Genomic DNA, 25,780 nt, shown 5'->3' with positions numbered 1-25,780 from the left:
AGTGAAGATACATCATGCAAAAGTCAGAAATCATTAGGGGAAGTCAATAAACAGAGGACAAATGTAAATGTGATAAAAGCAATAGAGGAAGTGCAAGTAGATATGGAGGATGAAGAAAGTGAAATTTTGGATTTAGCATTATTGAGCCTAAAGCTCTACTTAGCAGACACAAAACGGGAAGTTACACTTCTGGTGGAGGGAAGGGAAGTCAAATTCCTGTGTGACTCAGGAGCGTCACGGACCCTGATACACCCCTCCAAGTTACCAGAACATTCTGAATCACCTGATTATATATTAGTGAAAGCTGCAAATGGACAGCTATACCGGGGACCACTCTCCCATGATCTAGCAATAACTGACCCTGTTTCAGGTATGACTCACAGAAGTAAGATTGTTGTTTCTGCAAAGTGTCCAGTGAACCTATTGGGTAGGGACCTTATGCAGATATTTGGCATAGCAGTAGTTCCAACTGTGCAGGGTATGGAGGCGCAGAGACAAATGGACACTTTTGAGGTGCGATCGGAGGGTGAAACTTTTTATTGGTACAGCCAGGACCTAGTTACGACTGGTCCAGGGGCAGTAACCGAGGAACTGATGAACGTAGCCATCAGTAAAGCCCCCTCCCTTGACACTGATCGACAGCATTTGTTACACTGTACTCTATACTACTGTAATATGCCAGGACCTGATAGAGAATATGAGCAAGAATTGTTCAAAAATTGTGCAACTAGATTAGTATTACGTACTTTGTATTGGGATACTGAGGGGAACAGTGTGGTTAGCTGTTCATTACCTCAAGAATTCCTTGCATTATATAGATCAAATCGATTGCCACATGTCAGCTTGACAAAGAACAAAAACGTAAAATAGGCAGACTTAGGAGAGAAGGTAACAAGATGGGAAAAACCGACTGACTTAGAATTCTCAGACCAGGGGATACAGAAACAAAAGTTAAATTGGTTGACACAGACGTACACTTGCAATCTAGCGAGGACAGCTGATTATCATTTTTATTAGAAGAAGAAGAGAAAGCCTTATGTGAGATACCAACGACTCTTTGGTCAACAGGCAAGTCAGACAAAGGACTTATTCGAATAGCAGGACCGGTTACAATTACACCAAAGTCAGCATTTAGGCCACAGAAAAGACAATACCCTTTGAGGAAAGATGCAGAAATAGGAATCAAGCCTATAATAGCAGCATTACTCAGGGAAGGAGTACTGGTAGAATCTCCTGATTCACCATGTAATACACCCCTATTTCCTGTTAAAAAAGCAAATGGGAAATGGTGGATGGTTCAAGATTTACAAGCTGTAAACAATGCAGTGATACCCAGAGCACCCACGGTGCCAGACCCACATACTTTGTTAAATGACTTAAAGCCCCAACAGAAATATTTCTCTGTGGTAGATATCAGTAATGCTTTCTTTTCAATACCTATACATCCTGATAGTCAGTACTGGTTTGCATTTACATTTCAGGGTAAAAGGTATACCTATACTCAACTACCACATGGATATTGTGAGAGCCCAACAATATTTGCACAAGAAATGGCTAGCAACCTGGCAGGGTTTACCCCACCAGGAGGTAGTCAAATTCTACTTTTCGTAGATGACATTTTGCTAGCAGCCCCCACCCAGCAGCAATGCAGGGAAGATACTGTAGTGCTATTGAAATTCTTAGCAATACAAGGACACAAAGTGAACAAAAGTAAGTTACAACTCTGGAAAAAGCAAGTTAGATACCTAGGATATGTAATATCCAATGAAGGTAGGATATTAGATGAGGATAGAAAGACAGCAATTTTACAAGCACCCAAACCAGCAACCAAGAAGGAAATTATGTCCTTCTTGGGGACAACTAATTTTTGTCGGAGTTGGATACCAAACTATGCTTTGGAGTCTGCTCCACTGACTGACTTGATATATAAAACACCAATGGCAGCACAAGATTTATTACAATGGACACCCGAAGCAGAAATGGCTTTCTGCAGATTGAAGCAGTTGATAGCTTCTTCCTTAGTTTTAGGACTCCCAAATTATCATAAATGGTTCTTTCAGACCGTAGATTGTAAGCAAGGATATATGACGTCAGTGCTGATGTAACAACATGGGGATAAGCAACACCCCATAGCCTATTATTCATCACAGTTAGACCCAGTGGCGTGATCTTTGCCTCACTGTGTACAAGCAGTGGTCGCAGCTGCAATGGCAGTACAGGCCTCGGCCTCAGTGGTATTATTCCACCCTCTCACATTGAGAGTACCTCATGCAGTCGTGATAATTTTACTGCAAGAAAAAGTAGCATATCTCTCTCCTGCTAGACATCTTTCATGTATGACTATACTGCTGAGCCAACCTCATATGACAATTGAACGATGTATGACATTAAATCCATCAATATTACTCCCAACTCCTGCAGATGGCACACCGCACAGCTGCCTGCAGGAAATTGAACAGTTAACCTTGCCTAGACAAGATCTCACAGATATGCCCTTGGATGATGCAGAGGTGACATATTACGTGGACGGCTCATGCAGAAGGGGCCCTACAGGGAAGAATCTAGTGGGGTATGCAGTAGTTACAGACACTGAAATTTTAGATGCCCAACCCTTACTACATAACTTGTCTGCACAAGCAGCAGAACTGATAGCTTTAAAACGAGCCTGTACTTTAGCAAAAGACAATTGTGTAAACATACATACTGACAGTCAGTATGCTTTCGCTACAGTACATGTATTTGCGCAACAATGGAAAAATAGAGGAATGATAACATCTAGTGGAAAACCAATTAATCATGCGCAATTTATTTTGGAATTATTAGAATCTATCCAGTTGCCTACTAAAGTAGCTATTTGCAAATGTGTAGCTCATACAAAACAACAGGATAGGATTTCGAAAGGCAATGCAAAAGCTGATGCAGCTGCAAAGCAAGCGGCCTCAGACTCAGAAACTTTACTTTTGAATGAGGAATTACAACCCTCTGAGATTTTAGATTTAGACATGTTGAAAACAATGCAGATGCTTACTACAAAAGCAGAAAAACAAAAATGGGAAAAACAAGGCGCAATTCTCGAAAATGGACTGTACATTTCCAAAGAGAAAAAAATGATATTGCTGTCTAATTTATTTAGATATGCAGCTTTGTTGAGCCATGGGCAGTGCCATGTCTCAACAGGGGGGAGGGTACAGTTAGTAAACCGAATATTCCAAACATACGGATTCACAAATTATACAAAAAAATTTTGTGCAGCTTGTCATACTTGTAACAAGCACCACGCACAAGGGGCATTTAAACCTAAACAAGGAACTTTTCCTATACCACCGTATCCATTCCATACTATTTGTATGGATTTCATAGAGTTGAACAAATGTGACGGGAAAAAATATTGCCTAGTTATTGTAGATATGTTTTCTAAATGGGTAGAATATTTTCCAACCAAAAATCCAGATGCAGCGACAATGGCGAAAGACCTGATAAAAGAAGTAATCCCTAGGTTTGGCATTCCGGAAAGAATTTATAGTGACAATGGCACACATTTTGTTAACCAGACAATCCAGCAACTTGGAAGATTTTTCGGAATCTCCTTGAAAAATCATTGTGCCTACCACTCACAGTCGGCAGGACTGGTGGAAATGTACAATGGGATCCTTAAAAACAAGCTTAGGAAGTTAGTAAGTGAGACCCAGAAGAATTGGATATACTGTTTGCCTTTAGCGCTGCCGAGTATGAGAACGGATCCAAATGTGAAGGGTTTGACTCCCTTCGAAATGGTTTTTGGGAGAGCATATTATGTGCCTCAGTGGAAAGCTCTCATGCCTGCAGAGCAAGAGGCTGACAGTTCATTAGCTAATTATATGAGGAAACTGTTTACAAATAAATCTGTTTTGCAGTTTAACTCTTTTTCAGATAAAGAACAGACCAGACCGGTGGCAGCAGTTTTGGCTCCGGGAACTTGGGTGTGGCTAAAAGTGACGAAGAGGAAGAATTGGGCGAGTCCAAAGTGGGAAGGACCATACCAGGTACTGTTGGCAACACCTGCTGCAGTCAGAGTGGCTGAGAGGATGTCCTGGGTCCATTTGACACACTGCAAACCGGTAAAGAACTTTCAACTTGATAAAAACTTTGTGACTGATATACAACAAGGGCAAAATGGCCAAGAATAAAGCGAATAGAAATGCAGATCAACCCCAGAGATGTTGCATAATTATTTTGTTGAGTATGCATTTATTAACTATAATTGTGACAATTTTCCTCTTGTTGTAGTTTTTCCTACACTCAACCATACAAGTAAAAGTGGGAAGACGTGACGAAACATCTATAGACTGGCATCCAAATTTTAACACATACCTAGCCATGAAGCGTGTATATGCAGAGACTATGAACATTTCAAATTGCTGGGTTTGTACAGCTATACCAACAGCATATGGAGGACTGTTAATGTCCGCTGTCCCTCTGGGGATAAATGAGACTTGGGAAAATTTGCTTTTTGACACAGGGACTGTGAGATCACAGGACAAAATAGCTTTGTTTTTACCTGTCACACAAAAGGGAATTGTATGTTTTTATAAAAATGACACTCTCCAAGTAGGGTGGAGCAATTGTAATATAACCATTACTTATAAATGTTACATTAAAGTTAGGAATGGGGATACTGTTTGTAATACCAACTATGATTCATATCTGAGTTCAATGAAAACAACATTGAATGAAATACGACAAAATCCTGTTTTAATTAAACAGTTATCCATCATAGATAAGAAAATGTTTCATGCAGGGCTGGCACGTATTAGTACTAAAGTAGAAAATTGTTATTTTATTTGTGGGAAAAAAGCATACAAATGGCTACCTGAGAATTGGTCCAGCAGTTGTTTTTTGGGTTATCTGGTTCCGGCCATAAGACATACTGCAGAATTACCTTTGGGTAAGATACGAAACATGAGAGAAGCAGCCCGAAAACCTGAAGGTCCAGTCAAGAAACCTGTAAATCCAGTAGGACGGATCGAAGCTGGCTGGAAAGACCATAATACCGTAAAGGACAAAAACAAATTGACTCATATGGACTTGAGTGACAGTGTTATATCTTGGGCAGGAATACTCCCAGCATATGGAGCAGTCAAATCAATCTGGGAGTTGAGGAAGCTGTCGAAACTTCTCGAAGTAATGAGTAATGCAAATTTCTCTGCCCTAGAACTCATGACTGATGAACTGAATGCAATGAGAACTGTTGTGCTACAAAATCGAATGGCTCTTGACTTCACCCTAGCGGCGAGGGGTGGTACGTGCGTGCTTATCAAAGAAGAATGCTGTGCGTTCATTCCGGACAACAGGCACGAAATTAATAACCACCTAGAGGTAATTCAGCAGGTATTGGCCATGACTGAACCAGGCCCAAACCCACTGATGAACTTCTTCCAGAATTTATTTGGGGGGTGGGATTCCATCCTAATGAATATTCTGATTTCTATTTGTGTGGGTTTACTCCTATTAGGAGCATGTGTTTGTTGTGGAATTCCCTGCATGAAAAGATTAATCAAAGATTTTATTGATGTATCTGTTACTGAAACTTTGTACCAAGATATTGAGATTGAAAAATTAATCTCAGATGAAACATTTTCTGAAGTATAGATCAAATGACTCACCTAGCTGAAAATCCTTAGTGGAAGAGGTTAGGAGACGAAATGACATTGTGCATACTTCAAAATAGAATAAAAATATTAATAGGAGGGAAAATGTTAGAGAAATATGTATTTGAATATATGTGAAGTGCTAGTTTAAAAGCAAAGTAGTATGCAATGCATTTTATTCTATTAATGATATGACAAAAAGAATGAATTCATATGTAATTGCAAGAAGTTTTTGAAACTGCAGTGTGCCTTGTTGCAAGTTGGCCTCTGACCCTGGCAGCTGCTAGCTCAACAATTTCTAATGTTTATGCTTTTCACAAGTGATTATCTGCTGGGTCAGGAAATTAAATATGTGAAATAATGAAAATCTTCTGCTCTTTCCTGCTGGGACGATTGGCCTTGTGTATGTGTTACTAGATAACACGCAGCTGTTGGGAAAGTGTTACAGGGGAACAAAGAAGTGTATTAGAAGACTGAATCTGCTATTGTATTTGAACTAGCCTGGAACCTTGAAGAAGTAACTTTACAGAAAGACATTATGTCTGACCAGGTGGTGAGCAAGGCCATATTGTTACCAGAGGAAAACTTTTTTTTAAATATACAGCATCAGCATTATTTTATGAATAGAATACTGTAAGCTAAAGTGATATAGATGCCCTGTGACTGACCACGTCAGTAAGGTGGGCACAACTTGAATGTAAGTAACTATAAAAATTGTGCACTTACTGCTTCATGTTAGACAAAATTTTGTACTTGTACGTTTTTTGCCTCCTGGTGTACACTAGTAAACTTTTGAACCTGAACCTCCTGTGTATTGATCTTTTTATTTTATTTAACATTTTTCATCTATTATTTATAGAAAACCTATGTTTTCAAATTCCTATCTGCATTATACCTACTGCCACCCGACTAGAAAGAACAACAACAACATAGTTATGGGACAGCTGTTTAGGCTGTCCATAATTATTTTGGATGAAAAAATTAAAAGAGAGATAGACATCTTGTATCATACATTTTTGCAAAAGGGATTTATAGCCAGTGTATTAACCAGGCTGACTGTAGAAATTCAAACAGGCAGGCATGACAAGTTTAGACCATCACTGGGTACAATGTTTTAAATACTCCCCAGTATGTACTACTAAACATTTGAAAGGGTCTAATTTTGAAAAAGCAACAGTATTGCAGTTTAGCAGTAGTCCAAGACAGATTAAAGATTTTTTTTTGGAGGAACTGGGATACTTTCAAAATGGACCCAAATATTTTTAATGTATTGGTGACAGGCCCAATGTTTATTTATAAAAGGGGTAGAAATTTTAAAATAAGTTAGAAAATAACATGAATAGCAATAAGAATATTAATAATAATGTTGGAACATTATCTACAAAGAAAATAATTGGTACAGGAAATGTGGTATGTGTAATCAGTGCAGATATGTTTGGGAAACCAATAACTTACCAATAAAAAATACAGGGGATCACCTCAAGTTAACTTCTATAGCAAGTTGTGGTCTGTGTAGTATAGTTTAAATTGCAGTATGTCAGAATTTCAAAAATTATAATGCAAGCAAGACTGAATGCTTGCTCTGTAAAAGGTTTTATGAGCACCTATATGACATAGCTAACGCTAATACTAACAATGTCCTATTTAGACACACACAATTATGTGATAGAGAACTAAACTATAAATTTGTGCTTTTAGAGAATGTGATGAGAGATCCTAGGCACAGTGCTATAGAAAGCCTTTCTGAATTTAAAGAACTAATATGGCAACTGAGACTTAATGCCACAGTATGACCAGGACTGAATAATTACATCTGTATACACAGTTTTTTTAAATTGCACTCTGCTAAATTGTATGGTAGGACAATGTTATCAAGTTCTTTTTCAAGAATTAAAACTTGGAAATGCTTCTATGCTTTGATTATACAATACTTTATTTAATTTGATATTTGAAGAATTATAATTCCTATTCCATATATTCATAGTTATTTTCTTATTATTTTGTACAATGCACATTGAATATGTCATCTATAATAGGTTTTTATATGAATGTTGGGTACTTTTTATTTTCATCATACATATTATATATATTTTGTAGCTATGAATAATTTGTTCAAGAATTTTTAGGTGATTAAGATATTAGTTGTATGTTGCTGAAGACTTGGTGTTTTTTAAAGTATCATCTTTAAATGACTGTTAACTTTTAAGTAATTATGTTAAACTGTTAAATATTCTTATTAGGGAAATTTTATTAGGGAGTACATAAATATTTTATATAGAATGTGTATATACATTTACTGCAAGGCATAATTTGTGTGACTGTGTTCCGTTTAATTTAATTCATGTGATGTGATCAGGAATATGTTTTGTGATTGGTTACTCGCCTTTTTAAAAATGTGTTTTTTTGTTTCAGTTTTGGTTGTGATGAAGCCCATAGTTTCCAGGATGAAAGTGCTTAACTAAAATTGATATTAAAAGAATTATAATCTTACTGCTATTCACTTTAACTCCCTCCTTTGCAGCAGTTTTAAGCTGCAATGATACCTCTATTCCCTTCTTTGCAACACTTCTAAGCTGCAATATTTTACTATGTAAGTCTACTCCCTCTACTGGTTCTGTTAGCAGTTTGAGTTGACATATCTTTAAATGTTATAAGTTATTCCTCTAATTGTATCCCTGGGAAATGTCTGTACCGTTAGGGCTTTCCTAATAGTATGCTTTGATCTTGGATAGCTTCATATACTCTAATGAATCTGTAGACTATTCACTTGCTGGCTCCTTTCCCCACAGTGTGATATGGTCGTCTGTCTAAGAAGGGCTTTTGCCCCATTGCTTCTACAACTCTTTAAAGTAGAGAAAAGCTTTTCTTATTGTTATGTTAGGTATGACATTCTTCATGACAGCAAATGTAGACTACCTTTCCAAACCCAGTCTGTACTTCTGTATGAGTAATAGGACCACTTCTACTTATTTGTTAGTAACAGTTTTGTTCTCACATATATATATATATATATATATATATATATATATATATATATATATATATATATATATATATATATATATATATATTGTTTGTGTCTTTTGGCTTTTACCAGTTAGGGGTTGCCACAGCGGAACTCCGGTCCGCTAATGATTGGTAGTGGATTTTTACATACCAGGTTACCAGCCCTGACACACAACCTTCAATGAAGGCACGCCCCATTCACGTATGCCTCCACACAGAAGACGCTCTAGCTGAGAATCTAATGGGACAACGTCTTGCTATGAGGCGACAACGCTACCGCAGCACCACCACCGCAGTACATCTATATATATATATATATATATATAAATATATATATATATATATATATATATATATATATTGCTCTTTTATAGGTTTACCATACTGCCAACTTTTAACAGTACTTACAGTCCTATGCCATCAAATAAGTGATTTCAATTAGATAACTTTGAAATTACACAGTAATCAAATGCGGTCTCAACCATTTTAGATGTTAATTTATCACATTATAGAAGCATAACATAAATACTAGTATGATTTTAAGATGTTGTAGTTTTTAGAGGTTTAATGATACTGTCAGAAGTACACATTCTAGCTATGTGACCACCTTCTTCAACTTTAGAAGAGTACATCTGCAGCTATTATTTTTTGTTTGTTACCAGCACTTGACAGGTGTTCTACTATAGGTTTAGAATGGTCAAATTTATACACAGTTAAGCTGAGTAATACTCATTCTTCTAGCACAAAGTTTTCAGACTCTTTAGCATCAATTTGACTCATTCACTTTCTTAAAGCAACAGGTAAAAATCTCTTCAATGTGTCAGCAATAGGTAAAGGTCTTTTCAATTTGTCAGCTGCTACCATTTCTATCTTTTTATGTTAACTCTCTGGATCTGACCATAAATTAATAATATGCTTTATGTTACATAATAGTAACCTTACCATTTTGATATGAGAATATGTTTAGCCATGCAGCAATTCAGCTTGTGTTGATCAGGTAAAACCAACTATGGCAAGCAACACTTACCTTTTTTAAAGCCATTTCTACTTAAAAGTACTTATGTGTGTCTATTTTAATCATGTAGTTGACTTGTCTTATTATAAAATCCATCTGTCTTCTGCGTTAAAAGAATGCTATTTGCTTCTTCTTCTTGATAACAGTACTTGCAGTGGCAACAAGTACTCTAGGCAGATGTACTGCAAATGTATTGTCATAGATTCCTGTTGATCCATCAACAGCACTTTTGTACAGTGCTGTATGATCGACAGGAAAAGATCCAACAGTGGAATTTTCTTTTCTGTCCATTGTTGTGTGCCATTCAAGTAGGTATGTTTAAGTTCACTGGGTATGGGGGTGTGGCAAAAAAAATACCTCTGACGTTTGGTGAAACTTCTTTCGTTCTTTTCCTATCAATCGTTCAGCACTTAATTAAAGTACTGCTGATGGATCTACATGTGTCTGTTGTCATATATATTGGCATGCCCATTACAGTAATATTCTGATCCCACTAACTTACATCAACACGCAGAGATGGAATGGAAATAAAGTCCGTAATATACAATGATGTCATTTTAAAAAGGCAGGCTGTTTCTTTTTCATAGGTTCATAGGTAGGTACTAGGCTACTGGCCCTACGGCCTATATAAGCCTAGCCAAACGGTACCCTGGCTTTTGCCAACCAAGAAAATTATTTCCTGTGCCCATGTCAAGAAGAGCTACAGATGTGATCCCCGGGGTGAATTTCCTATCTCCCATCCAATCATCAAGATTTTTCTTGAAAAGTGCTAATGAGGAGCTTTGTTTGATATAGATAGGTAGTTTGTTCCAGAGTATGGGAAGTCTGTGGGATAGGAATCTATCCCTCCAGCATGTTCTGTTTATTGTGGTGACAAGGTTTAGGTCCCTAGAGCATGTAGCTTGGAGGGATTGGGATTTATTTACGTGGAGCATGTCCAACTGCTCTGGGTTTGACATAATATGTCACTGCATAGCAACAACACAGTATGCACAGGGTAGTTCATATATTTAGCCATTTTTCAGGTCACTTCTTGCAGCCCTGATGCCTTGATGACTATTAACTCTCCATTCTGCCTGCCCAACTTCCCCTTCATTTCCCTATGAGGCAAGACTCCAATGGCCTGACAGTTTCACCCAGTGCTAAGGGTTGGGTGACAGTGGCAGTGCCATCACCCACTTAGAGATTAAAGGGGCTGTTCACTTAAAACCTAACCATTCTCCCAGTGCACATGCCCACATCATCACAACAGATGATGTGTACTTAAAACCTAACCACACTCCCTGTGCACATGCCCACATCATCACAACAGATGATGTGTACTTAAAACCTAACTGTCTTCCCAGTATACATGCCCACAACATCACAACAGATGATGTGTACTTAAAACCTAACCATGCTCCCAGTGCACAAGCCCACATAATCACAACAGATGATGTGTACTTAAAACCTAACCATGCTCCCAGTGCACGTGCCCACATAATCCAACAGTTGATGTGTATTTAAAACCTAACCATTCTAATAGTGCACATGCCCACATCATCACAACATATGATGCGTAATCTACAACTGTGAAGGGCATGTCTCTTCTGTGAGAAGTGCCCTTTCAAACATTCAGGCCCTTGAAAATAAAGTGTCTCCAGTAATCCTTGTTTCTTCAAGACATTTAATGCAAAGACCACATTTCCAAGCATGTGCCCTACACCCTTGTCCCAGAAAGAACAGAGCAGGCAGTGACTTATCATTCACCTCTCACCCCTAGCAGGTTCCTCTAACTTCTAGTCATTAAATGAACTTGAACCAGCTGGGTCATCGTCAGGGCTTTAACCATCTGTGCCATGGTGCTGGTCATATTTTCAACCATGGTACAGAGGCATTAGTTTATTAACTCTGACTATGCCTTCAAGTCCAAGCTATGTCCCTATCATGAGTAAAATATAAGTCATCTATTCCCTACAGTGGTGCATAGTCACAATGTATCAGTGTCCTACATATGTCATCTAAACTTATCAGCATCCTGCTTATATCATCAGTTCTAAGACTATAAAAACTCAAAACACTTTGTGCAACAGATATAGTGCTCTCATATTCAAAATCAAATAACTTAAAACAAAAACAGGTGCATTTACATAAAAATACTCTGTTCAGCTCCAAATTATTTACAAATGACTCTTAATCATGAATATTTTCTATGTATCTGTAAACTGACAAAGGAATTAACATTTTTCATTTGAAATCATGTAATATAAACAATTTAGAAATGAAGCAAGATAATAAGGATAATACAAGTCTGAATAGTGCTCTGAATCAAAATATCTGAAATGAAAGTTAGTTTCTTTACCTATATCCTCTACATATTTGTTAACTGTATTGTTACCTATTTTGAAAAAGAATATCAATAACAAAAACAAAACCAACATACTGGGGAAATACCCATATGGAAGCTATTCATCTCCTAACTATCTAGAAAATGATTGTACACAATTGTTTATCTGTTAACATACAAAGAAAGTGAGAAGAGAAATAACATTTTAAAGGACCATTTTCACGCATATATTTGATAAAATATAAAAGAAATGATACATTTCATCATAAAATGGATTATTTAAATGGGATCATGCAGTGTTAGGGCTAAACTATAACCAATACTTTTTATGTCAAGAATTGTACTCATAACACTTGAGACTTTATTACTCATGAGAACTTGTATCACTCCCTCCCCTAAATACGTCAGCTTAGGATTACAAATGTACAATGTTCTACCTCTTCTTTAGTCTAAAAATTAAAACCAAAAAGTTACTGGCTCTTTTAAGCCGTCTTGAGTATTTTACTAATGTCTGCTCATTATTAAGTGATGTAAATTCATTGAATACTGATGTATATTTATGCTGTGATGATATGAGCTATATACGCAGGATGTCATTTAATGACAAAAAGGGTGCTAGTGAGTTCCAGCCACAAAAATAATTTTATTTGTAAAAAACAGTCTTCAAAGAGCAAAATATGATACATTAGGCTAGATTCACTAATGCCTACACTAAGTGTCATGATCTGTATTTAAGACCATCCCTACCACGTTAGAAACAACACTGACCTAAACCACCGACTGTGGTACAAAAACTGAATAACAAGGCAGGAAAGAATGAAACTTTAATTCTTTTCTCTCACTCTCTAGCGCTTCGGTATAACCACCATTAAAGAGTATCAAACAGTTACAAACATAAGAACACATATTTATATGCACACCCCACTTAATTATCAACAATTGATCAATAAAATAATTAAAATTTAAAGCAGACATTTCCAATTTAGATCATTATTGAGACCATTAGGTACAAGAGTCTTATACTTTAAAATGTAAATACTTTCTTTGTACCTCAACTTTTGTTTTAACAAATTTTCATCTCCACAGAAACAATCCACTGTCTCTAAAACAGTACCCTTTAATTTCGAAACATCGCTATCATGAAACATTTTAAAATGTAAAGAAATTGTTTTATCTTCCCTTCTGTTCCTAACATCTCTCAAATGCTCCATGAATCTGACACAGAATTCTCTCTTTGTCTCCCCTACATAAAATAAGGCACAGGGGCATCTCAACGCACAAATAACCCCTTTACTTCTACAAGAATATACGTCCCTAGGTTCAAATCTGAGTCCATTTATATTATCAAAAGTTTTTACAACATGCCTACAAACATTACACTTATTACAACTTAAAGTCCCTTTTGAGACCAAAAAGTTAGGTATGTCCACTACTGGTAAATTAAATTTACCATGTACCACCATATCTTTCAATTTCCTACCCCTTCTATATGAAAAAAATGGGCTTATGTGGTAAAATATTAGCCAAAAACCTGTCTTCTAATAGATAGATCCAATAATATTCCACTAAAGACCTAATTTCATTACTTTTGATGTTATATACTGACACATAATATATCGTGCCTACATTATCTTGGTTAATATGCTCACCGACAGAAGTCGGTGAACCATACAAACCTGGTCTACTTCTTCTCCTACTAGTGACTTTATGTAACTTTTCCCAAACTTTAATTTCAGCCTCTTCCAAAATATCAGGGTTATAACCCCTATTCAAGAACATGTTTTTAGTCTGTTCTAGCTCCCTCTCTAACACATCCATATCACTACATAACTTTGAAATATGGTGTAGCTCCCCATATGGTAAAGCTTTCAAAACATGGGGAGGATGGCAACTGGAAGCATGGAGGTACTGATTCCCATCCGTAAATTTCCTATGAACAGTATAGGAAATATTACCATCCAAAGTCCCTTCCAGAGCCAAATCTAAATATATTACCTTACTCCCCTTTTGTAGTCCATCAAATGATAGACCAAATGGATTATCATGCATCTGTGAAACAAAACAATCCACATCATCTAAAGCTCCATCACATACAAAAATTAAATCATCTATGTATCGAAAATAAAAATCAACATATTGTTTCATAAAATTTTGCTTAAATAAAAATTGAGTTTCAAAAAAAGACATAAAAAGATTAGCATACATGGGGGCAAATGCTGCCCCCATAGCCGTACCATATCGTTGTCTAAACAAATCATTATTAAAATGAAAAAAATTATTTTTCAAACAAAAATTAATCATATCCACTACAAAACTAACAAAAGGGCTGTTGCCCAAAAAATGATGAATGGCTCTTAGACCATCTATATGTTTAATGGAGGTATACAAACTCCTTACATCAAGTACCAGAAAAAAAATTTTCTCATTCCATATTAAAGGGGAGATTTTTCTCAACAAATCCAAACTATCCTGGATGTAAACAGGAGAAGCTTTAACATAAGGCAATAAAATTCTATGCAATAATAAGCCCATATTATGTAAAAAATATTTACAAGCTGAAATAATGGGCCTACCCGGAGGCTCTGTCATGTTTTTGTGTATTTTTGGCAGACAGAAAAAGAAAGCTACTTCACTATTACAATTGACCAACTTATCCCTAACATCTTTTTCAGTAAAGAGGCCTTTACGAACATAACTATCAAGTTTTTGTTCATATTCGACCACTGCTTTTTTATAATCCCCAATATTACACCTTTCATATACCTCAGCATTATTCAAATGCTGCATACACATATTAAAATACTGAACTGCATTCTTAACTACAATTTTGTTCCCTTTATCTGAAGGCTTTATTACTATAGCTTTCCTTTTTTCCAAAGACTTTAATGCCTTCCATTATTTCAAGGTTAAATTATACCTGATATCATTTTTATTTAACAACACGGACTCACAGATATTCTCACCTCCAAATCCTAACATTGCCCCAAATTGTGAGACATGTGGATTGTCAAAAGGAGGTATAAACTTATTCAAAGAGCGAATACATGTCACATCAATCGCATTTGTTACATCGCACGGCGTGATATCCCCTATACCATCAACATCCATTGCCTCTGTTGCATCCAAACAAGAGAAAAAACTTTCATCAGATTCATGGCTCATGGAATCACTTCTAACATCATCATTAACTTCCACAATTTTAGCGAAATGATTTTTTAAAAAAATCTTTCTTAAAAATCTAAACATTTCCTGCCTAACCACATGTGCCCTTGGCAAGACAGTGGGCACAAACTTGAGTCCCAAATTTAAAACAGAAATTTGCTCCTGTGATAAATTGCAACATGAAAGATTTACAAGTAAACCCTTAGTATTACAAGACTCACTGTTTGAATTTTTTGTTGAAATAATGTCCTTTATATTGTCTTTGCTTATAATCTCCCCTGTAGTCCTTCCCCATGTCGCCAAAGTCTTGTTCAGTATTCCTTGTCCGTTTCTGTCCCTGTCGATCCTGTTGATAAGACTGAAGATGTTCTTCTTGGTTCTGAAAAGTACGTGCATGTTCTACTGGTCTTCCCAGTTGTGGCAGCACTGGAAACTCGTCGCTCACGTCAATCTCATAACGACTCTCACCCCAGGAAGAAACAAAAGAAGCAGAGGCGCTTCTTTTAAACTTAACATGATGATGTTTCCGGTTACCTGTCTTCCGGTTGGCTGAATAAGTGAAAGCAAGTCCTGCCTCATAGTCGTAAATGTCCCTTTTCAATTTGGACTTTTTTTGTTCTACCAGCTCGGCTTCTAACAGAATCAGGTTTTTATTGGTTCTGTCCAAGAAGCTCTTAATGCCTTGAGCCCCCAAAGAGTTACTGATGGATTGAGACAGAACAGCCAACTCTTGTTTCAGTTTTTTATGTTTAATCTGGTCCCTCTCCAATAAAATGTTTCAACCAATCCGTTACACATTTATGTGCTGCCTGGAACCAACATTCTTTAAACTGTTTATCCAATGGACAATTCAGGTCAAAAGGAGTACTGGGACTCTTGACAAACCTTAGATCCTTAGGATTAATGTCCAAATCTACATATCTTTGCAAGCCCAAAATGTTAAAATAAAAAGTTATGTACCTACCATAACGTTCCATGTTAGTTGTCTTCTCTCGCCTTCTTTCTTGCTTGATGGGTTCGGAGCCGATCCCTCGGCTCCGACTCGGCACTTGCTTTAGCTCGAGAACTCCTTTTACCAGCTCGAGGCAGCCCCATATCCCATGATGCAAGGCAGGAAGTACCCAGATCTCGTTTGTTGACAAAAGGGCAATAACACCAAGCATAAACAATACTTCCCAAGGAAGAAGAAACTTACAAATGGAAAAAGGACCAGGTCTGAATGGTCTTTAGCATTATAGTTTCTTATACAAGGTCTGTCCAGGCCAAGGGGAAGGAGGGAGGGTCGCAAGAAAGAAGGCGAGAAGACAACTAACATGGAACGTTATGGTAGGTACATAACTTCTTAATGTTAAGTTGTCAATCTCGCCTTCATTCTTGCTTGATGGGACCGCGTCCCTAGCACCTCTATCCTGGGTGGCTCAATGGAACAAACTCTTGAGGACTGTAGAGCCAAAACTGGCTCTGTCCCTGGAGGCCAAGTCCAATTTGTAATGGGAAACAAAAGTGTGAGGAGTGGCCCAAGTGGCCGCTGCACAAATAGTGTCCAAAGGCAGTCTAGCTTGAAAGGCTGTAGAAGTAGCTAAACTCCTAGTTGAATGTGCTTTAGGTTTTGAGCACAGCTGTTTTCCCCTGATCGTATAAATTTCAGTGATGACCGAAGAAAGCCATCTGGACAAAGTCACTTTAGAAACAGAAAGGCCTTTTTTATTATCCGCATAGGAAACAAAAAGTTGATCAGATTTTCTAAATTTTTTTGTTCTGTCCAAATAATATCTAAGCTGACGGTGGACGTCAAGATAATGTAGCTTTTGTTCAGCTCTATCTGAATAGTTAGGAAAAAATACGGGGAGATCAATGGATTGATTCAGATTGTTTTTTGAAGCGACCTTAGGTAAAAAGGATGGATTAGTTCTCAAAGATACTCTGTCTTTGTGAAAAATCAAATAGGGGGGTCGAACTGAAAGAGCATGAAGTTCAGACACCCTCCTGGCAGATGTAATAGCCACTAGGAATAATGTTTTCCAAGAAAGATATTTCAGGGAACAAGAAACAGCTGGCTCGAAGGGGGGAAGAATCAAGGATGTCAGCACTAAATTTAGATCCCACTGAGGAGGAGGATTCCTGATTGGAGGCTTTAGTAGGAAAATTCCTTTCAAGAAGGCCCTGCAGAGCCTATGGGACATAATATTATGATCTGCTATCCCGACATGAAAATTAGAAATAGCAGCCAACTGAACTCTAACTGTGGAAGAAGAGGAGCCTGCATGAAAAATCTCTGCTAAAAAGTCCAGAACTGCCTGAACAGGGGCAGTAAAAGGATCAATATTTTGGGCCTTAGCCCAATAAGAGAAACGTTTCCATTTGCTTGTGTAAATCCTCCTGGTAGAGGATTTTAGTGAAGCTACTATGATATCTCTAACTGGGTTAGAGATCAAAGGAAGCCTGGCTAAGGAAGGAAGTGGAGCAACCATGCTGTGAGGTTGAGAGAAGGGATTGACCGGTGCAGCTGACCGGATTGGTGAATCAGTAGATCTGGCACTGGGTCCAGATGCCACGGCTGCACCAAAAGGTGACGATGGAGGAACGGGAACCAAACTTGTCGAGGCCAGTAAGGGGCAATGAGAATCAATTTGGCTCTCAAAACGGTAGCTTTCTGGATCACCTGAGGGATCAGAGGAAATGGAGGGAAGGCATAAAGAAGTCCCTGGGGCCAATCCTGGGTCAGAGCGTCTCTGGGGGCATGGCCTGATAGAGGGAAGAGGCTGAAGAAGTCTGGACATTTGCTGTTTTGGGGAGTAGCAAAAAGATCGCAACATGGACGACCCCATTCCAGAAATATCTCTTCCGCTATGGATTGCTTGAGAGACCACTCGTGAGGCATGAGAATAGCTCTGCTCAATCTGTCCGCTATAATGTTGGTTTTCCCAGGGATATGCGTTGCTACCAGAAACCGATGAGAGGAGATCGCCCATTGCCATAGTCTGAGCGCTTCTCGACACAAGGGGTAGGACTTGGTTCCGCCCTGTTTGTTGATATACCAAACTACAGACATGTTGTCTGTGTGGACTGCAATTGTCCCTACGGGAAGAAAGTCGTTGAGGGCTTGCAACGTTAAAAGCACTGCTCTCATCTCCAGGACATTTATGTGCAGATGGTACTCGAACGGTTGCCACGTCCCATGAACCATCCTGCCCTGATAATGACCCCCACCCGATCAGGGAGGCATCCGTGGTGACAGTGGCTATCGGGGACGGAGGTACAAAGCACCTGCCTTGGTGAACCTGAGACGATGTGATCCACCAAGCAAGATGTTCTTTGCATGTTTGTGTCACCAGAATCTGGTGACGCATTGGGAGTTGCTGGTATGACCACTGTGTGAACAGCATCCACTGAAGGAGGCGCATGTAGAATCGAGCCAGGGAAAGAAGAGTGATGGCCGCAGCCATGAGACCTAATACCTTTAGAACCATTCTGGCCTGTACCTTCTTGCTGGCCAGAATGATCCTGACATGAGTCTGAATGTCTGAAACTCTTTGTTCTGTAAGGGTAGCTGACATCCGAACAGTGTTTAAGTTTGCGCCTATGAAGGTAATAGACTGGCAGGGCGATAAGGATGACTTTTCGAAGTTGACTGAGATGCCCAAATGAGAACAAAGGTCTATTGTGTAATCCCTGGCTTGTATAAGCTGATGCCTGGTGGTGGCTGACAGAAGCCAGTCGTCGAGATACGGAAACACCTGGAATCCTTGACGTCTCAGGTGAGCCGTGACCACTGCCATGCATTTGGTGAACACTCTGGGGGCTGTAGTGAGACCAAAGGGCAGGGCTCTGAACTGGAAATGACTGGACCCCAGCCAAAAGCGGAGAAATCTCCTGGAGCGTCTGTGAATTTTGATGTGATAGTACGCATCCTGAAGATCTATTGAGCACATCCAGTTGTCCTTCTGTAAGAAGGGCAGAATTGACTGAAGAGTGACCATTCGGAATCTTGTCTTCCTGACAGACTTGTTGAGTCTGCTGAGATCCAATATTGGTCTCCAGTCTCCCGTCTTTTGGGGACCAAAAGAACCTTGAGTAGATTCCGGGCTCTGAATGGTCTATTGTAACTGGCTGAATGGCTCTTTTTTGCAGTAGTTTTGCGATTTCTAACTCTGCAATGTCCCTTAGACCGGGTGGTACATCTGGAAGGGAACTTGAGGGGAAGGGACTTTCCTCGAAAGGAATTATGTAACCCTTGGATATGATCGACTGTACCCATCTGTCTTGAGTGAGGGAATGCCAGGCTTCTGGGTACAGTGATAATCTTCCCCCGACTGCCTCCAAGGAGGGACAGCCGGGCAACACCTCAGGGATGCTGAAAAGGCTCCTCAGGAAGAGACTCCCTGTTGCCCTGGTTCTTCGGACCCCCTCTGCCTCTAGAGCGGCGTCTGTTGTTGTTACCCCCTCTGCCTCTAGGGGTAAACTGACCACGTGAATCCGGCGTGACTCCTTGGGATTTACGGAACCACATCTTCCCACCTTTCTGTCCTTTGGGATAAGGCCTAGAAGGGGTGGAAAAACGGACTCCAACAGCAGAAAGAGTCTTGCCGTCCTGCTCACACCTGGTCAAGGTTTCCTTCACCTGAGGGCCAAACAAAGCTGACCCATCAAAGGGAGAATTTGTGAAGGACGCCTTAAAGGGATCCGCAAAATCACATAGCCGCATCCAGGCTTGGCGTCTAAGAGCCACACCTGTGCCTGCGGCTCTACTCGCTCCATCAGCAGCATAAGATATTAGCCGCATGGAGGAGTTAGCAATGGAATTGAGGGTTCCTAGCTGCGAAGCAATCTTTTCTTGGGCCCCTGCAGCTGTAGGATCCTGAACTACTTCTCCCAGCTCCTTAAGAATATCTCTCTGGAGTCTGGTGAAGTGACAAAGATAATTCAGCGAACGCATAGCAAAGGTCGCTGAGGAAAACATCCGCTTGCCGTACCTATCCATGGTCCTAGAGTCCTTATTAGGAGGATGGACGGGCACGGAAGGATCTGCAAGTTCCTTTTTGGTGGCCGCAGCCACCACCATGGCATCAGCGGGGACACCCTTGGTAAGGAATTGTTTGTCACTAGGGGCAGTTATAAATTTAGAAGGCCTCCTAGGGACTGGCTCTACGGAGTCAGGAGCTGTCCACGCCTTTCGTGCAATAACCTGCATAAGGGGGTCGAAAGGCGGAGACACCCAGGAGGTGGAGGGCCGAGATCCAAACGCCTCTAGGTATACTGACTCATCCTCAGAGGGATTGTTGGTGGGCCAGTTTCCCCTCTGTTTCAGAAGTTCTAGGATGTCTGAGAAGGAGACATCCTCAGAGGGGGATCTAGGGGATCCCTCTGACTCATCAAAGTCAGTATCCAAAGTGACAGACTCAGGGGAGTCTACATGCTTCCTCTTACAGGTCCTCTTCCTAGGAGGATCTCCCGAAACATCAGGAGAATCCTCGGAAGAGGGGGAAATTCCCAGTGGGGAAACCTGAGGCGGAGGATCTCTGGGTCCTGTAGCAAGAGAAGTGGCAGAGATGTCAACAGGTACAATAGAGGGAGGAGCTACGGGAAGAGACTGCTGACTGATACCAGTGGCCAGTACACTCTTCATCACCTCGAATGCTCCCCTCCCAGGCAGGTCCGAGACCCGCTCCAAGAGCTAGGAACTCCAGGGGCCACCGAAAGGGAAGTCTCCGAGGCAGATGTCGGAGCCGAGCTCACCAAGGCCGAGGCTCCAAGGGGAAGAGCGGGTTCGGACAAGGGTCCGATGCCACTCACCCCCTCGGAGGAGACCATGGAAGCCCGACCACCGAATCCCTCTAAGGAAGAGGAGATAAGAGTAGGGGCTGAAGGAACAGAAGGGGGTATCCGTCCTCCAGCCGTAGCAGTAACCATGCCCGAAGACTCCAACTCCAAGCTCTGGGGCAGAGTTGAAGGAGGAACTGTAATGGGGTGTGGACCCACAGTCGTCTGCTGAGACGGACTGTGTAGCATTTGGGCCAGTACCTGTGACTTGAGCAATCTACTGACCACTCTCTCTAGGTCATGGTCTGACAACCTGGATGACCTTGAAGATCGGCTCCGATGGCTCCGTTCCGATAGAAGAGGCGAGGCCGGAGCCGAAAGTATCGGCTCCAAGGAAGGAGACCTCGACCTCTTCCTGGAAAGGGTCATCGGAGCCGATATTACTGATCCTGTCGGCACCGATTTCTCGGAGCCGGTAGAACGTCTCGATGTATCGGCTCCAGCTGGAGCCGATACAGTCACCAAAGTAACGGTGTCGGAGCCGATCGGAGCCGACACCGATGCCTGTGCCACATGGGTGTCGGAGCCGATCGGAGCCGACACCGATGCCCGTGCCACGTGGGTGTCGGAGCCGGTAGGAACCGACACCACAGTGGTCAAAGCAGATTCGGCACCGATAGCCATCGGCGCCGAAAGCTTAGTGGATCCAGAATCGGCTCCAGCCGGAGCCGATCTCGACTCTATGAGTCGGGCCGAGGCCACAGGCTTAGAAACAGAAGCCTGGGTCTTGGCAGATTTAGTTGATTTTTGTGGGGCCGACTTAGCCGGAGAGCCCTCCGGCTTAAGAAGACCCCTGAGAATCAACTTATTCCGTCTTTCCTGCAGGACTCTCTGGCTGAAGGAGTGACAAATAGCACAGGAGTCCTGCAGGTGAAGAGGGCCCAAACAGTACAGGCAAGAAGTGTGACCGTCTGTCAGAGACATCTTCTGACAGCACGAGTCACACTTCTTAAAACCTGAAACCCTCTCTTTAGACATGGTGCCTAACAAAACACACACACACCAGTCCAATTAAATTAAAGTAATACCAAAAAGGTATTTAGTAAAAAATACCACACACACACCCTAACAGGGGGGGGGGATGGGATAGGGAAATTAACTGACTAAAAAAAATTAAAAGAGACAGGGGTTTCTGTCAGAAAAAGTTAAAATTAAAGTTAAACTATCAAAAACAAATAGTTTTTAACTAAAAAGGGGCTTAAAAGTCACAAAAGTGAATTACTTACCAGGAGCTGGTAAAGAGAAGACCTCCCAAGCGAAGCGGCAAACGAGATCTGGGTACTTCCTGCCTTGCATCATGGGATATGGGGCTGCCTCGAGCTGGTAAAAGGAGTTCTCGAGCTAAAGCAAGTGCCGAGTCGGAGCCGAGGGATCGGCTCCGAACCCATCAAGCAAGAATGAAGGCGAGATTGACAACTTAACATTATGTTTTAGATTCTTTTTCCAACAGTCTTTCATATTTCTCACATTGCTCTCTCATATCCAAAGGTATAACATTCACAGTCTGTCCCACAGAATTGAAAGGGTCGGGCATTCTCTTTGCTCTTTCCCTAACAAAAACATCAAATAATGGACCCACAGGTGCATCCAATAAACGATTTTCAGGCACCATACCCGAAATCTGAGAAGAACCATTCAAATATTGCTCCATAGTCCTTTGGGAGCCCCCCTGAGCTCCTGCCAAACCATTAGCATTGGCATTCAAAAAAACAACTGGTTCTTCCCGAAACACACGAGGAACATCACGATTGGGGTCAGAAGCCATCCCCTAGGCACAAAAAACAACCTCCTTCTAGTCACTCTTCACTGATAGAAACAACACTGACCCAAACCACCGACTGTGGTACAAAATTGAATAACAAGGTAGGACAGTATGAAACTTTTATTATTTTCTCTCACTCTCTAGCGCTTCGGTGTAACCACCTTTAAAGAGTATCAAACAATTACAAACATAAGAACACATATTTATATGCACACCCCACTTAATTAACAACAATTAATCAATAAAATAATTAAAATTTAAAGCAGACATTTCCAATTTAGATCATTATTGAGACCATTAGGTACAAGAGTCTTATACTTTAAAATGTAAATACTTTCTTTGTACCTCAACTTTTGTTTTAACAAATTTTCATCTCCACAGAAACAATCCACTGTCTCTAAAACAGTACCCTTTAATTTCGAAACATCGCTATTATGAAACATTTTAAAATGTAAAGAAATTGTTTTATCTTCCCTTCTGTTCCTAACATCTCTCAAATGCTCCATGAATCTGACACGGAATTCTCTCTTTGTCTCCCCTACATAAAATAAGGCACAGGGGCATCTCAACGCATAAATAACCCCTTTACTTCTACAAGAATATACATCCCTAGGTTCAAATCTGAGTCCATTTATATTATCAAAAGTTTTTACAACATGCCTACAAACATCACACTTATTACAACTTAAAGTCCCTTTTGAGACCAAAAAGTTAGGCATGTCCACTACTGGTAAATTAAATTTACCATGTACCACCATATCCTTCAAGTTCCTACCCCTTCTATATGAAAAAAGGGGCTTATGTGGTAAAATATTAGCCAAAAACATATCTTCTAATAGATAGTTCCAATAATATTCCACTAAAGACCTCATTTTGTTACTTTTGATGTTATATACTGACACATAATATATTGTGTCTACATTATCTTGGTTAATATGCTCACCGACAGAAGTCGGTGAACCATACAAACCTGGTCTACTTCTTCTCCTATTAGTGACTTTATGTAACTTTTCCCAAACTTTAATTTCAACCACTTCCAAAATATCAGGGTTATAACCCTACATCAGCCCTACCACGTTGTTTGTGCTTTCTAGACACTCAGAAAGATTACACTAAGTATAAGTGCGGTTTACACTTTGTGGTAAGTTTTATGAATTACCCTCAATATTTAAGGCTGCAGGATCACAGGATCATATGAGCTTACTAGGCTAATGGCCCCAGGGCTCTTACAAGCCTAACCAAGTTCAACCCATGTTCCCAAGGGTGTCTGGTTCAAGCAGCCACTAAAATCAGCACCTATTGCCCTAGTCCATACAGACACAGGTGGAACCCCCAGGGTGAATTTCTGGTTATCCATCCAATTGTCCAAATTATGCTTAAATAAGGCCAAAGAGGGGAATAGGAAACTTGTTCCAAGGGTGGGGCAACCTCTGTGAGACAAAAATGACTCTCCAGCAAGTTTTGTTGATGTCACATACCAGTTAAGGTCCTATGAGTGAGTGACCTGTGTGCCATTTGACTTGTGAATGTGCAGCATTTCTATTAAAGCTGGGTCACAGATTGCTCTATATGCAAGGCACAGGTCACCTCTGAGCAATCTGTATGACTCAGAGTAAAGTGACAATGATTTCAGTCTGTCCGCATAAGACAGATCTTGAAGACTTTGAATTTTCTTTGTAAGGAACCTTTATTGTCTTTCCAATTGCTGCAGGTGTTTGGAAAGGAATATACCAAAGGGAGCACTGTACTCTATTATTGGCTTCATAAGTGAAGAGTACAGTGGGGTTATAATCTCTTTTTTTCTGGAGGCAATGTCCTTACTTATGAGATGAGCAATATAAAATGCCCTTCTTAACACTGTGGAGACATGGTGATCAAAGTTAAGGTTGCTGTCGACCTATTGAAGTGGTAGTTTGAAGGAATACCAGCCTTGCCAAAGGGGATGATAATGCATTTTTTGCATTAAATTTAAGACCATGACATTGTTACCAGTCATTACCTGCGTAAGACCTACATGCAGGATGCTGACATCACTAAGGGGTTTCAGTGATCGCTCCCAGTTTGCAGTCATCAACAAATTTTGTTAGCCACAGTCCTTTAGTTTTAGCCTGTACTTTGGAGAAGTAGGTTCCAAACAGTAGGGGTCCCAGAACTGATCTCTGTGGAACATCACTGGCTACAGGTTTGCCGGAAGAGGCGGAGTCCTCTATTTTGACCATATGAGTTCTATCAGTGAGCCAGTTTGAAACCTACCTGACAACATATAAGTACCCAGGTGGGTGAGTTTATCAATGATCCCTGAGTAGGGGATTGTGTCAAAGGTCTTGACTAAGTCTAGGTAGGCCATATGCACAGATTCACCCTCATTAGTAGGAAAACTAAAATTAGAACAAAGAAGGTGTGAGTTATGCTTGTGTTATCTGTTAATTCAGACCAGTGTATACTTACTGTAGGCATTAATGAATCCCAGGGATTCTTTTTTTTTTTTTTTTTTTTTTTTAATAAAACATGTAATAAGCAACTGAAGCAGAACAAAATACTTACTTGTTAATATACAGAGAAGGAACAGATATTCCGTGTAGGCTATGAGGCCTAAGGGGAAAAAAACAGAAGGTAAGAAATGGTAATAAATAATATTTACAAGTACTATGCAACATTAAACTTTGCCTGAAAATGAAATTGTAAACAATGGACTCAGTCAGCACTACTGGTAAAAGCTATACCATCCTCATGCACAACCAGTGTTTTATAAGGGTCATTTCAAAAATCACAATTTTGTTCACATATTTTCAAAAGCATATCTAAAACATTAAACTACACTGGCTTGAGAAGAATAGTCCATGCTGCCATTTTAACCACCTTGCTATCTTTTGAATCTATATCTGGTATTCATATAGTTGTGTAAAATCTTATCATAAGAGTAGTTGTCCTTCCTTTCACTGTTGCAGTATTACTTACATTAGGGATCTCCTGCCAAGGGTAGCCCAACGTCTGGTAGGTATACCAAAGCCTTAGGTTGTTATAGGGACATTGTGTGTTACACGTGTGCTCCATATTCACAG

At 40.0% G+C, this 25,780-nt stretch overlaps 1 protein-coding gene across 2 annotated transcripts in view; it reads right to left on the bottom strand.

The window, feature by feature from the left end:
* Positions 1-25,780, bottom strand: part of MICU3 (mitochondrial calcium uptake family member 3) — a 1,861,160-nt gene that overhangs the window by 727,192 nt on the left and 1,108,188 nt on the right. For both annotated transcript variants that reach the window (XM_044062504.1, XM_044062503.1), the window contains exon 5: positions 25,263-25,310. In XM_044062504.1, the coding sequence (XP_043918439.1) occupies positions 25,263-25,310 (48 nt within the window). The remainder of the gene's footprint in view (positions 1-25,262; positions 25,311-25,780) is intronic.

Source organism: Protopterus annectens, chromosome 2.part1 (assembly GCF_019279795.1).
Source record: "Protopterus annectens isolate FY-2018-M chromosome 2.part1, PAN1.0, whole genome shotgun sequence".
Classification (NCBI taxonomy): Eukaryota; Metazoa; Chordata; order Ceratodontiformes; family Protopteridae; genus Protopterus; species Protopterus annectens.
This window is presented reverse-complemented; position numbering and strand designations above follow the sequence as displayed.